Genomic DNA, 14,774 nt, shown 5'->3' with positions numbered 1-14,774 from the left:
TTTGAGGAAGTACAACTTGTTTATTGTAGAATCAGCATCAGAACAGTTGTGACAGATGGTTCTGGTAATGCTGGTTCTGGTGATGCTGGTTCTAGTGAAGATGGCTCTGGTGATGCTGGTTCTGGTGATGCTGGCTCTGGTAATGCTGGTTCTGGTGATGCTGGTTCTGGTGATGCTGGTTCTAGTGAAGATGGCTCTGGTAATGCTGGTTCTGGTGATGCTGGTTCTAGTGAAGATGGCTCTGGTGATGCTGGTTCTGGTGATGCTGGTTCTGGTGATGCTGGCTCTGGTGATGCTGGTTCTGGTGATGCTGGTTCTGGTGATGCTGGCTCTGGTAATGCTGGTTCTGGTGATGCTGGTTCTGGTGATGCTGGTTCTAGTGAAGATGGCTCTGGTAATGCTGGTTCTGGTGATGCTGGTTCTAGTGAAGATGGCTCTGGTAATGCTGGTTCTGGTGATGCTGGTTCTAGTGAAGATGGCTCTGGTGATGCTGGTTCTGGTGATGCTGGTTCTAGTGAAGATGGCTGTGGTGATGCTGGCTCTGGTGATGCTGGTTCTGGTGATGCTGGTTCTGGTGATGCTGGTTCTGGTGTTGCTGGTTCTGGTGATGCTGATTCTGGTGATGCTGGTTCTGGTGTTGCTGGTTCTGGTGATGCTGGCTCTGGTGATGCTGGCTCTGGTGATGCTGGTTCTGGTGATGCTGGCTCTGGTGATGCTGGTTCTGGAGATGCTGGTTCTGGTGATGCTGGCTCTGGTGATGCTGGTTCTGGTGATGCTGGTTCTGGTGATGCTGGTTCTGGTGATGCTGGCTCTGGTGATGCTGGTTCTGGTGATGCTGGTTCTGGTGATGCTGGCTCTGGTGATGCTGGTTCTGGTGATGCTGGTTCTGGTGATGCTGGCTCTGGTGATGCTGGCTCTGGTGATGCTGGTTCTGGTGATGCTGGTTCTGGTGATGCTGGCTCTGGTGATGCTGGTTCTGGTGATGCTGGCTCTGGTGAAGCCGATTCTGGTGATGCTGGTTCTGGTGAAGCTGATTCTGGTAATGCTGGTTCTGGTGATGCTGGTTCTGGTGATGCTGGTTCTGGTGATGCTGGCTCTGGTGTTGCTGGTTCTGGTGTTGCTGGTTCTGGTGTTGCTGGTTCTGGTGATGCTGGCTCTGTAAAATAAAGGTGGGCCTCCTCCTTAGGTCGAGTCTCTCCATCATGTATTGCGGACAGACTGCTCTATCACGGGTTGTAGTGTCTGTACTAAACCCTTGCTATGGGCTCCTCCCATCCAATCAGATTGTGTCTCCAGGCTCATTGGCTTAAAGTTGGACTTTTGATGATTGTGCTCATTCCGTATTAAATAGAATATATGTTATTGATTATTACTTTCTATATTTTATGTTTTTACAAGTACTGCAGAATATTCACTGACACAGATTTTCTGCTGCTGTGTTTTATATAGGAGGGATATCCTGACCGAACTTTCATGGCGCCGGACTGCTTCCATTTTGGCGCGAAAGCTCACGCACAGAGTGCCCTCGGCTTATGGATAAACATGGTTAGATCATTTAACATTCTATCAAGTTCCTCAGGTTTTCATCCTTTTGTTCCTGGGAAAGAGATGGAGGCGAGATAGAGAGATACAAAGTAACATTGTTTATAAACATTTATCAGGCAAGAGATAGAAAGATACAAAGTAACATTGTTTATAAACATTGATCAGACTGGAGATAGAGAGATCCAAAGTAACATTGTTTATAAACATTGATCAGACCAGAGATAGAGAGATACAAAGTAACATTGTTTATAAACATTAATCAGCCTGGAGATAGAAAGATACAAAGTAACATTGTTTATAAACATTGATCAGACCGGAGGTAGAGAGATACAAAGTAACATTGTTTATAAACATTGATCAGATGGGAGATAGAGAGATACAAAGTAACATTGTTTATGAGCATTGATCAGACAGGAGATAGAGAGATACAAAGTAACATTGTTTATAAATATTGATCAGACGGGAGATAGAGAGATACAAAGTAACATTGTTTATAAATATTGATCAGAGGGGGATAGAGAGATACAAAGTAACATTGTTTATAAACATTGATCAGACAGGAGACAGAGAGATACAAAGTAACATTGCTTATAAATATTAATCAGAGGGAGATCGAGAGAGAAACAAAGTAATATTGTTTATAAACATTGTTCAGACAGGAGGTAGAGAGATACAAAGTAACATTGTTTATAAACATTGTTCAGACAGGACAATACTAAAAACATTAATACATCAGCTGTCTGACTTCACTACAAGCCATGAATGTTTGGTGTGAATGGTCTTCTTGTACTAATATATTTCTTTTCTTCTCCCAGTTTGAGCCAGTTGGGCAGAAGAGCAATAAGCTGGGAATTAACGAAAGCATTGGTGTAGTCTGCCCCCCACAGGTAGGAAACAGAAATGCCGACTTTTGTAAAAGAAACAAATATGCTGTACAATATATTATTAATATCATTATTATTATTATAATAATATATTATTATAATAACAGCACCAACAGTTTATGCAGAGCTTTACAATATAAAAGGGAGAAAATACAATAAAATACAAGAGGGTTAGGAGGGCCCTGCTCAGAAGAGCTTACAATCTAATATATATTGATTGTATATACAATATATAGTAGCTATGAGTGAAGGAGCCCACTTTAGAGAGAGAGAATTGGGGCTAATGAGGCCATTCCAGATGTTGTTATTTAATTGGTTAATGAAACATATAAAACAAAAAGGGTTCAATATCTTTAGTAACATCCATATCCAGGTTTTATATAAAGTTCCATAAACATGCTTTTTACCTTTGTCTGGAGTCTTCATTTCATAATTAGAGACCAGTTAAAGCCCAACTCTAACCCAAACCATGATTCAAGCTTCGGATAGATTTGGGAAGGGTTGGACATTAGACATGTGAACTGCTGAAAATTTTTTTCGTTTTAGTTTCATTTGTTTTTTCTTTTTTTTTTTTTTCGTAATTTTGAATAAATTCATAAATTAGAAAATTCGGAAATTCTGAAAAATTAAAAAATTTGGAAATTCGAAAATTCGTAAATGCGAAAATCCAAAAATTCGAAAATCCAAAAATTCGAAAGATCGAAAATCCGAAAATTCGAAAATCCTTAATAATAACTAACTAATAATAACTAACTATTAAATTATAAGTATTGGAATTTCCTTTCAAATTTGGCTGTTAGAGAACGTAACAAATACGAATTTATCCAAAGTTCAGAATTATCACAAATAACGAATGTCGCATCTAAAAGAATGGAAGGTAACAAATTAATATTAATAAATAATAATAATAATAATAATAAAATGTTTTTCTTATTATTCCTATTAATTTGTTAGGTTCCATTCGTTTAGACGCGACATGAGTTATTTGTGATAATTTGTAATTCGGATAAATTATGTTACGTTCTCTAACAGCCAAATTTGAAAGGAAATTCCAATACCTATAATTTAATAGTTAGTAAAAGGTTATCATTAGTTAGTTATTAGTTCAGATTTTCCAATTTTGGGGTTTTTGTATTTTCGGATTTTCGTTCTTATTTTAGGATTTTTGTTCTTTTGAATTTTCGGATTTTCATTCTTATTTTCGGATTTTTGGATTCTCGAAATTCCTAATTTCCTAATTTTCATATTTTCACATTTCTGAATTTACGTATTTTCGAAAAAATTTGTTAAACGGGTTTTCGTTAATTTGAATATTTCCGAATTTGTCGAATTTTGGCGAAAAATTGAATTCGGAACGAAACTAATTGCACATGTCTATTGGACATCCTCTCAGGATATAAATGTTGTCTGTGTCCCCACAGAAAGGAAATCTGGCTTGGAAAAACTATGCAGGTCAGGAGTTCTGACTTTCGGGGACTCAAAGTTTTAAAGTCGCTGGTTCAGCGTGACAACGTAACTCACATTTCATATTATAGGAGATCAGAGATGACATTTTGGATTTTCTGAGTACAATAAAAATGACTCTGCAGAAGATTTCGGATGAATTCTTCCCTTTGGCTACTCTGTTACATATTTGATGAATGTCATTTCCTTGTACGATGCGGTCAGTCCCCCCCCCCACCATTCCTGGTTCATACATCGTCTCTTCTCCTCTAGGGTGACCCCTATGTGAAGACCGCAAAGAACAGCAACTATGTCTATCCAACCGTTACTACCGATCCGGTGAGTACTCCAGTAATGATTATTCTCTTATCGGCCAATGGGAAGCACTTTCACGTCCCCTGTAAGAGAAAAATGCAGAATTATCTTTCCACTTTTCTAAACACGTTTTCAGGAATAAATGTTTTTTTTTTTATATTTAGAATTATAAAATGTATTGAAAAGTGTCTGTGCTTCCAGGTGCATCAAAACAAATGATGTGCAAATTTGGATAGGTGTAGCAAGTTATTAAAAAGAATAAAAAGTCAATAAAAATGCACTCACTAAGATAAAAGTGGATAAAGGCTTGTCATGATGATGATGATGATGATGATGATGACAGATAGTGGAGGGGGTGTGGCTACCTCATGTTGCCACACCCCCTTCACTTCCAGTCATCTTCACCCATCCGAGAGAGGTGCTGTTTAGAGCGGCAGCCATCTTGTTATTTCAGGGAGGTGCCGTTGCTTATGTTCCAGCCTGAAGCCAGACAGCTGCACTTCCATCAAGAGCTCTGCTTCAGCCAGCCACGTGCCCACTGAGCTCTGCAGCCTTACTGTGCACCTATGGAGGTCTATATGGGTTTATGAAAAGCCTTGATCCACTTTTAACTAGTGAGTGTATTTTTATTGTTTTTTTTTAATTCTTTTTAATAAATCACTACACCTAGATGGAGGCGCCCTCTTGTGCTTGTTTTTATTTATGCATTAGGATCTCGTGACCTAATCTGAGAGGAGCTGCATCCACTTCACCTGGTGTTCCCTACCACTTTCCTGGCCCTCTTATGTGCCCCATTAAATGACCGTTGGGTTCTAGTCAGCGCAATAGCCTATTCATTTGAATTTGGATAGTTTGCTTTCTTTAGTATGCAGCCACAGCATGCCATATAGAAAGGCCCCTTGCTCTATGGGTGGAAGCAGTGGTTTCTCTACCGAGGTCTGACCCGCCCTTTCTGAGTCAGAGCTAGAGCTTTTGAATCAGCAGGGAGCATAAGCCATGCGGAGCTATCAGTCTGACTCAGCAGAGGACGCAGTGCACCTCTGCAGAGAGGCCGCTGCTTCCACACCGAGGCACAGGTTCCTTCTCTGCAGCATGCTGGCAGGGAACAGGCTTTTCTTCACAAGCTGCGGCTGCTTTGTAAACAAAATGATCTTTTTAGACGTTGCACACCGTCTGTGATGATGGACATGAAATGCGATAAGTGGATGTAAATGATCATTTCAGTTGATGTCTTTGCTTTCTTGTCTCTAGGTGTATGGCAGCAAGGTGCAGTGTACAGACCGATCGAAATCTCCACAAGTCCCAACCTCCGGTAATTCTTCATTGTCACAACTAGTACCAGAACTATGCAGGGAGCTTTAACCCAGAGCTTCTCTACTCATTCCTGTAACAGATATAATGTATCCATCATCTATCAGGGGTCAGAGGTCACAGAGAGTCAGGGGTCAGAGGTCACAGAGAGTCAGGGGTCAGAGGTCACAGAGAGTCAGGGGTCAGAGGTCACAGTTGTCATCTTTTCTCACACACACCATCTCATCTCCTCAGATCACATACAGAGGGCAACATTTATCTGTAATCCCCTGAAATCCCACCTGAACCTTCCGTTTAAATCAGCGAAATACATTCCCGTTGCATCAGAACCTAAGTTGTACAAAGTCTTACAGTCGGTTTTCTTTTTAAAGCAACCACAGCCTAAGTAGAAAAACCTGTCCCCTGCCAGCATGCTGTGAAGAAAGACCCTAGCTCTCTGTGTGGAAGCAGTGGTCTCTCTGCAGAGGTCTGAGACACCCCCTACTGAGTCAGACCTATATAGCGATACCCTTGAAGGAGCTGCTTTTTTGTTTGTTCAGTTCCATTACTCTGCCTCTAAACCCCAAAGAACTGTCCCAGCCCCTCTGGCGCCCCCTCTGGCGCCCCCTCTGGCGCACCTAGCAATGTGATCAATGGAATAACACACAGACACATTTCTGCTCTCTCATGTTTATTTGGACCAGAGAAAGGTTTAAAGTGATATTAGTCAGCCAAGTCCTGCATAAGTTGTCAGGACTTGGTTTAAACAGTTCTCAAAACCGTCCATAACACTTTACAACAATAAAAGAATAATAACAATGTACACAGATTAAATGGACTCCCAAAGCAAGCTATTGACTGATTTAGAACACTATGGCTAAAGGGGAACCCCAGGCCGGCCTATAGTACCTTTAATACTAGCACACAACGAGGTAATATAAACACCAGTGATGTGTCCCCTTTAACCGCTTGTCAACCGGCTCATGCCAATATAAGTCGGCAGAAGGGCACGTACAGGCAGATCTTTATCATTTTTTGGCGATAACGCGGTGTGGGCGGATTTCTGCCAGTCACAGGCTGTGTCACTCCCCCTCCACCCTGTGTCTTAGAATAAGAGGGGAGGTGAAGCCTCCATTAATCTACAGGTAATATCCAGCCCCCCATTGTGTTTAGCTGGTTAGTGGGCATGGAGGAGGAGGGAGGGAGTGGCCTGTCATTGTGTATACACCCACATGGGGTGACTCTATGGTCACATGGGCTGCTCCGATGTAATAGGGGAGGAAATGCTCAGCATGGAAACTCACTGAGAACTGAGCATGTGCCGAGCTGCCACCACCGCTCTGCAAAACCCCCAACTGCATTGGGGACATGGACAGGAGGGGGCAATAGAGAGCAGCAGGTATTTTACAGAATACAGAAAAGGAACGTCATAGTGATGAGTGAGTATGAACAGCATGGAATACGCCATTTATTGAGAGTTTTTTATGATGGGGGTTTAGTCACACTTTCAGGGGTCTCCAAACTACGGCCCTCCAGTTGTTCAGGAACTACAATTCCCATCATGCCCAGTCATGTCTGAGAATGTCGGAGTATTACAATGCCTCATGGGACGTGTAGTTCCACAGCAGCTGGAGGGCCGTAGTTTGGAGATCCCAACTGACACTGATGCTTAGAAGCCGTCTAGTTGCCGGCCTGTACTTTCTATAAATAACCCCTCTGCCGGCTGTCATTGTCCTCTGATTCCAAGATTCGGTTTTATATCCTGTATGAGAATAATAAACTCCACTAACATTTCATTTCAGTCCATGCACTGCGGCCGGCAGACATCACTGTAGTTGCAGCACTTGGCGATTCACTGACGGTAAGAATTTATAATCATTTGAAATGGGCAGATGGGCCAATAAGCTGCTCTATAAAAGCCTATTTTATTCCTAAGGAAGATCTTCTCTTTTTGTTTTCTCCCTTTATACCTTTATAAAATCCAATGGGCTGATCATTTCCTGTACTAACAGTTCTCATTGTTCTCTCTGAGGACTACAAAACACCCCTCCCCCCCCCATGTTATGGAAAAGAGGAGAGTAAAAGGTGTTCTGTAGTCCCGCGCCTTGGGTGTCAATGCTCCTCCTCTACTGATGCAGTTCCGTGAGTAAGCGTTGCCCCCCCCCCCCCCATGCAATGCTTGTGGCTGGATCTCTTACAGTGCAGGTTTTTAATAGTGCATGGAAGGTTTAAAACCCCTTTCAGGTTATTTTGTTTTCTGTCTGCATCCTGATAGGGAGATCTCCTTTCACTTCCTGTCCAAAGGATGCAACAGGAAATGAGAGGTAATTCCTCCAAAGAGAGTTGTCATAGCAATGAGAGTCCCCGTCGAAGGAGTTTCCTTCAACCCTTGCTCCAGGGGCGTACCTACAGGGGTTGCAGGGGTCGCCATTACCCCCTGTATGCCTGGATGTGGGGGCCAGTGCTGCCCCCCCCTGTATGCCTGGTAGTGGGGGTCAGTGCTGCCCCCTTGTATGCCTGGATGTGGGGACCAGTGCTGCCCCCCTGTACGCCTGGATATGGGGGCCAGTGCTGCCCCCCTGTAGACCTGGATGTGGGGACCAGTGCTGACCCCCTGTACGCCAGGATGTGGGGGCCAGTGCTACCCCCTGTACGCCTGGATGTGGGGGACCAGTGCCGCCCCCTTGTACGCCTGGATGTGGGGGCCAGTGCTGCCCCCCTGTATGCCTGGATGTGGGGGACCAGTGCTGCCCCCCTGTATGCCTGGATGTGGGGGACCATTGCTGCCCCCCTGTATGTCTGGATGTGGGGACCAGTGCTGCCCCCTTGTACGCCTGGATGTGGGGACCAGTGCTGCCCCCCTGTACGCCTGGATATGGGGGCCAGTGCTACCCCCCTGTAGACCTAAATGTGGGGGACCAGTGCTTCCCCCTTGTACGTCTGGATATGGGGGCCAGTGCTACCCCCCCTGTAGGCCTGATGTGGGGACCAGTGCTGCCCCCCTGTACGCCTGGATGTGGGGGCCAGTGCTGCCCCCCTGTAGGCCTGGATGTGGGGGACCAGTGCTGCCCCCCCTGTAGGCCTGGATGTGGGGGCCAGTGCTGCCCCCCCGTACGCCTGGATGTGGGAGCCAGTGCTGCCCCCCTGTACGCCTGGATGTGGGGGCCATTGCTGCCCCCCTGTACGCCTGGATGTGGGGGCCAGTGCTGCCCCCCTGTACGCCTGGATGTGGGGGCCAGTGCTGCCCCCCTGTACGCCTGGATGTGGGAGCCAGTGCTGCCCCCCTGTACGCCTGGATGTGGGGGCCAGTGCAGCCCCCCTGTATGCCTGGATGTGGGGGCCAGTGCTGCCCCCCTGTATGCCTGGATGTGGGGGCCAGTGCTGCCCCCCTGTATGCCTGGATGTGGGGGCCAGTGCTGCCCCCCTGTATGCCTGGATGTGGGGGCCAGTGCTGCCCCCCTGTACGCCTGGATGTGGGGGCCAGTGCTGCCCCCCTGTACGCCTGGATGTGGGGGCCAGTGCTGCCCCCCTGTATGCCTGGATGTGGGGGCCAGTGCTGCCCCCCTGTGCGCCTGGATGTGGGGGCCAGTGCTGCCCCCTGTACGCCTGGATGTGGGGGCCAGTGCTGCCCCCCTGTACGCCTGGATGTGGGGGTGGTGGCATGTAGAGGAACAGATCCTTCTCCCTCCCCCATCGCCTCCCTATTCTGCTGCTCCAGGCCCCTGTGTGCTTCCCCAGCCCCCCTGTACACCTGGATAGGAGGGGACGCGGGGGCATGTAGAGGAACCAATCCCTCCATGTAGTCGCTGAATGCCCACTTCTCCGCCTCTCCCTCCTGCAGATATTCAGCAGCTGCAGGAAGGAAATGGAGGGCATTGGTTCCTCTACATGCCATTCCTGCCTCCTTCCTATCCCTGTCCTACTGCCCCGGGCCCCCGTGTGCTCCTGTTGGCTGCTGGGGGGATCTATTGTCACTGGGAAGATCTATTGTTGCTGGAGAGGTCTATTGCTATTGGTGGGTGTATCTACTGTTGCAGGGGGGAGATCTACTGTTGAGGTAGGGGTCTATTGATGCTGGCTGCTGGGGGGATCTATTATCACTGGGGGATCTACTGATTCTGGAGAGGTCTATTGCTACTGGTGGGGGATCTATTGTTGCAGGGGGAGATCTAATGTTGAGGTAGGGGGTCTATTGATACTGGCGGCTGGAACATCTATTGTTGCTGGTGGGGGGTCTATTGTTGCTGGGGGGGTATTTTGTTGTCAGGGGTCCATTGTTGCTGGGGGATCTATTTTTGCTGGGGGGGCTCTATAGTTGCTGGGAGGGATCTATTGTTGATGGGAAGATCTATTGTTCCCGAGGAGGTCTATTGTTGCTGGGATCGTTTGTTGCTGGCTGCAGGGGACCTATTTTACCGCTTTTCATTAACAAATTCCATATAACTTTTTAGTACCAAAAATTATATTTGGTTCTGTATTCTCTAAAAGGGGTTGTACTAGGAGGTTGGTAGGGGGTGTTCGGAGGTGGGTAGTGGGTGGAACCACGGGATGGTGTTCGGAGGTGGGTAGGGGGTGTAACTACGGGATGGTGTTCGGAGGTGGGTAGGGGGTGTAACTACGGGATGGTTTTCGGAGGTGGGTAGGGGGTGTAACTACGGGATGGTGTTCGGAGGTGGGTAGGGGGTGGAACCACGGGATGGTGTTTGGAGGTGGGTAGGGGGTGGAACCACAGAATAGTGTTCGGAGGTGGGTAGGGCGTGGAACCATGGGATGGTGTTCGGAGGTGGGTAGGGGGTGGAACCACGGGATGGTGTTTGGAGGTGGGTAGGGGAACCACAGGATGGTGTTCGGAGGTGGGTAGGGGGGTGGAACCACGGGATGGTGTTCGGAGGTGGGTAGGGGGTGTAACCATTGGATGGTGTTCGGAGGTGGGTAGGGGGTATAACTACGGGATGGTGTTTGGAGGTGGGTAGGGGGTGGAACCACAGGATGGTGTTCGGAGGTGGGTAGGGGGTGTAACCACAGGGATGGTGTTCGGAGGTGGATAGGGGTGGGACCAGGAGATGGTGTTCGGAGGTGGGTAGGGGGTGGAACCATGGGATGGTGTTTGAAGGTGGATAGGGGGTGGAACCACGGGATGGTGTTTGGAGGTGGGTAGGGGGTGGAACCACGGGATGGTGTTCGGAGGTGGGTAGGGGGTGGATCCACGGGATGGTGTTCGGAGGTGGATAGGGGTGGGACCAGGAGATGGTGTTCGGAGGTGGGTAGGGGGTGGAACCATGGGATGGTGTTTGAAGGTGGATAGGGGGTGGAACCACGGGATGGTGTTTGGAGGTGGGTAGGGGGTGGAACCACGGGATGGTGTTCGGAGGTGGGTAGGGGGTGGATCCACGGGATGGTGTTCGGAGGTGGATAGGGGTGGAACCACGGGATGGTGTTCGGAGGTGGATAGGGGTGGAACCACGGGATGGTGTTCAGAGGTGAATAGGGGTGGAACCACGGGATGGTGTTCAGAGGTGGATAGGGGTGGAACCACGGGATGGTGTTCAGAGGTGGGTAGGGGGTGGAACCACAGGATGGTGTTCGGAGGTGAATAGGGGTGGAACCACGGGATGGTGTTCGGAGGTGGGTAGGGGGTGGAACCATGGGATAGTGTTCGGAGGTGGGTAGGAGGTGGAACCACGGGATGGTGTTCGGAGGTGGGTAGGGGGTGGAACCACGGGATGGTATTCGGAGGTGGGTAGGGGGTGGAAGCACGGCATGGTGTTCGGAGGTGGGTAGGGGGTGGAGATAAGGGGTGACTAGGAAGGGTTAGTTTTAATCTCACTTGCAAATTTGGGCCTCCAGCAGAAGCTCTACTCCAGATGCTTAGTATGACAGAACTAGATGTTAATTTAATTGCTATGTATTAAGCAAGACTGTCATTCTGGGAAGTTTCCTGGTCTTCAGTTTTAAGAATTGTTGAATGGCCAGTATGTTTTTTTTTTTTTTTTTTTTAATTTTCAGCCAGTTCTGTTGACACATTAAAAAATAATTAGAAAGCATCATCCAGCCCCAAATGTACTTTGGTTGTTATTTTAGAAGAAAACTGTTTTAGAAGCCGAGTTCTGGGAGTTGAACGATCGCATGTTTGGGAATATGGTGGACATATAAGTTTTAAATATTTTGCGCCTCCCCAAAAATACTCAATTCAATTCCTTGCATGATTACAAAGACGAAAAATTGAAAAATTGTAAAAAAGATTTGAAAACAATGTGGAAAAAAATGATGATTGATTAATTGGTGCTGCAACTTCAAAAGAATCTAAATACTCAATTCAACTATATGGAAACAAAAATAAAGTGTGCAACCCTAAATAAATAAACACAGTGATCATAAATGGTTAAAAAACAACAGTGAAAAAAGTCCACATCTGAAATAAATTTTGGTGAATAAATCAAGTCTTTGTGTATTCAGTGCCAAGCATGGATATCTGTGATATTCAGTGCTGCATATTCTTACTTCACGGAAAGAAAGATTTAAATGGCCTCTTACCAGACAGGGTGGACCCCAAGTTATAGGATCTAACGCGATTGTTAACAAAGTAGCCACCTGTCAGCTCAGCTGCAAGGACTTACTTTCCCCAGTAATGATAGCTAAACCACAATCTTCAGGATCAATATTAAAAGGTGTCCAGCTCCACCGATAAATTGGTTCAGTGCTCTCCAGCAAATATAGCAGGTATGAATTTCAAAAAGGGGGGGGGACTTCATAGTGCAGTAGAAACAAAAGTTTTATTTTCCAATATCATTGCACATTAAATTAGCATAGCATATTCAAATGAACACACTCGCAGACCTGGAACGTGGTGATGTCACAGATAACGGCTCCACCCGACGCGTTTCCCTGTAAGAAGCATCGACTGGGAACAGAGGCGATTATGGGACATCACTCACCACGCATTTCATACTAAACTTGGCAGGCGGGACACCGGAAGTGACTAATTAACCGCTTGTCGACCAGCCGCCGCAGTTTTACTGCGGCAGAAGGGTGCGGCTGGGCGAAACGACATTACCTTACGTCGCTTCGCCTTTTGGTCAGTAGGGGCGCACACGCGAGCCCGCAACAAGTGCCCGGAGCTGATGTGAGTGCCCGGCGGGCGTGATGACCGACGGGCTCCCGCGATCGCTCGTGACAGAGCGAGAACGGGGATCTGTGTGTGTAAACACACAGATCCCGGGTTCTTTCAGGGGAGTAAAGACAGATTGTGTGTTTATACTATGTATGAATACTGATCTCTCTCTCTCCTCCTAGACACTCCCCTCCCCCCTACAGTTAGAACAAAGTCAAGGAACACAGTTAACCCCTTGATCGCCCCCTAGTGTTAACCCCTTCCCTGCCAGTGACATTTATACAGTAATCAGTGCATTTTTATAGCACTGATTGCTGTATAATTGTCAGTGGTCCCAAAAATGTGTCAAAAGTGTCCGATATGTCAGCCGCAATATCGCAGTCCCGATAAAATCGCAGATCACCGCCATTACTAGCAAAAAAAATTAAATAAATAAATCCCATAAATCTATCCCCTATTCTGTAGACGCTATAACTTTTGCGCAAACCAATCAATATGCAATTATTGCAATTTTTTTTTACCAAAAATATGTAGAAGAATACATATCGGCCTAAACTGAGGAAAACATTTGCTTTTTTGATTAAAAAAATGTGATATATTTATTATAGCAAAAAGTAAAAGTTAGTGTTTTTTTTCAAAATTCTCGCTCTTCTTTTGTTTATAGCGCAAAAAAATAAAAACCGCAGAGGCGGTCAAACATCACCAAAAGAAAGCTCTATTTGTGGGGTAAAAAGGACGTCAATTTTGTTTGTGTACAGCGTTGCACGACTGCGCAATTGTCACTTAAAGCGACGCAGTGCCATATCGCAAAAAATGGCCTGGTCATTGAGCAGCCAAATCTTCCGGGGCTGAAGTGGTTAATACAAGCCCCCCCCTGGTGTCATCAAGAAAACCAAACTGTTGCAATTCACAGCACAAATTTGGAGACTCAAAAACATTTTTTTACATACAATATAAATAAAAAACATAATACAGTAAAAATCCTCATCTATTAAAATAATATTTAAAAAGGGGAAGGAAATCTTTGCAGCTGAGCCGACAGAGGAGAACGCCGCAGGTGGCTACTTTGTTAACAAGCATGTTAGATCCCTATAACTTGGGGTCCACCCTGTCTGGTAAGAGGCCATTTAGAACTTTCTTTCTCTGAAGTAAGAATATGCGGCACTGAATATCATGGATATCCATGCTTGGCACTGAATACACAAAGACTTGATTTTTTCACCAGATGTGGACTTTTATCACTGGGATTTTTTAACCATTTATGATCACTGTGTTTATTTTTGTTTCAATATGGTGGACATGGCTGTGCAACTTCAGCAATTTCTGAAAAACACAACCGTGAACAAAAGCTTCTCCCCTCCATTCATAGTGTTCTACAGATCATCCATTATTGTGTATTCCACAACCTTCCATTATTGTTTAATATCCCATTCCAGGCTGGGAACGGCATTGGCTCCAACCCCGGAGATGTTCTGGATGTGCTCAGTCAGTACCGCGGATTATCCTGGAGGTAAGCAGAACACAATCCAGACATTACACGGGATATACTCTGTATATGTATGACCTGTATATACTATAAGTCAGCCTTGAGGTTTCTTCAGGGGTACCTTGGCAAAATGCCTAAAAATTTACGACATTTTTTTATACAAGCCAGCAGGTGGATCAAGTCTGCCCTTTAGTTACACAAAGCCAGAGGTTTTCATTTTATGCACCATTACAACTAGACACTGGCATCCTAACAACCAATCATGTCATCAGTTGATAAGGAGGATGTCTGTTGTCTCCACAGCATTTTTGTTTTACCCTTCTCTACCCCTCTCCCTCAGCACTGGGGTGACATGATGGATCATCAGCTGACTGATGGAGAAAAACCAAGGGAGAAGAGAAACATTGGAATACTAGTCAGTATCAGTGTGCAAAAGTGCATTTTCTTTGGAAGACTAAATCACCTCTAACGTTGGGTGTCCTATGTGTGGATGTTGCTGCGTTATGTAAAGCTATTAGAATCGTTTTTTACATTTTAGAATGGGGTGCCTCGAGAATGTCCATAATTTTACCTGCTTAAGGACCGCCCTGCGTACATATACTGTGGCCGGGGCAAAAAAAATGATAAGCATTATAAAGACCCAAAAACATTTTGTTTTTGTTTTTTTTGATTGGAGTTGGCTTAACAGTACTAATAAAGA

At 45.9% G+C, this 14,774-nt stretch overlaps 1 protein-coding gene across 1 annotated transcript in view; it reads left to right on the top strand.

The window, feature by feature from the left end:
- Positions 1 to 14,774, top strand: part of PLB1 (phospholipase B1) — a 166,038-nt gene that overhangs the window by 93,249 nt on the left and 58,015 nt on the right. Inside the window, exons 27-32 of the mRNA XM_073628788.1 lie at positions 1,450 to 1,545; positions 2,361 to 2,432; positions 4,146 to 4,211; positions 5,439 to 5,499; positions 7,280 to 7,338; positions 14,025 to 14,098. Of these exons, the coding sequence (XP_073484889.1) occupies positions 1,450 to 1,545; positions 2,361 to 2,432; positions 4,146 to 4,211; positions 5,439 to 5,499; positions 7,280 to 7,338; positions 14,025 to 14,098 (428 nt within the window). The remainder of the gene's footprint in view (positions 1 to 1,449; positions 1,546 to 2,360; positions 2,433 to 4,145; positions 4,212 to 5,438; positions 5,500 to 7,279; positions 7,339 to 14,024; positions 14,099 to 14,774) is intronic.

Source organism: Aquarana catesbeiana, linkage group LG04 (genome assembly GCF_042186555.1).
Source record: "Aquarana catesbeiana isolate 2022-GZ linkage group LG04, ASM4218655v1, whole genome shotgun sequence".
In the NCBI taxonomy this organism is placed as follows: domain Eukaryota; kingdom Metazoa; phylum Chordata; class Amphibia; order Anura; family Ranidae; genus Aquarana; species Aquarana catesbeiana.
This window is presented reverse-complemented; position numbering and strand designations above follow the sequence as displayed.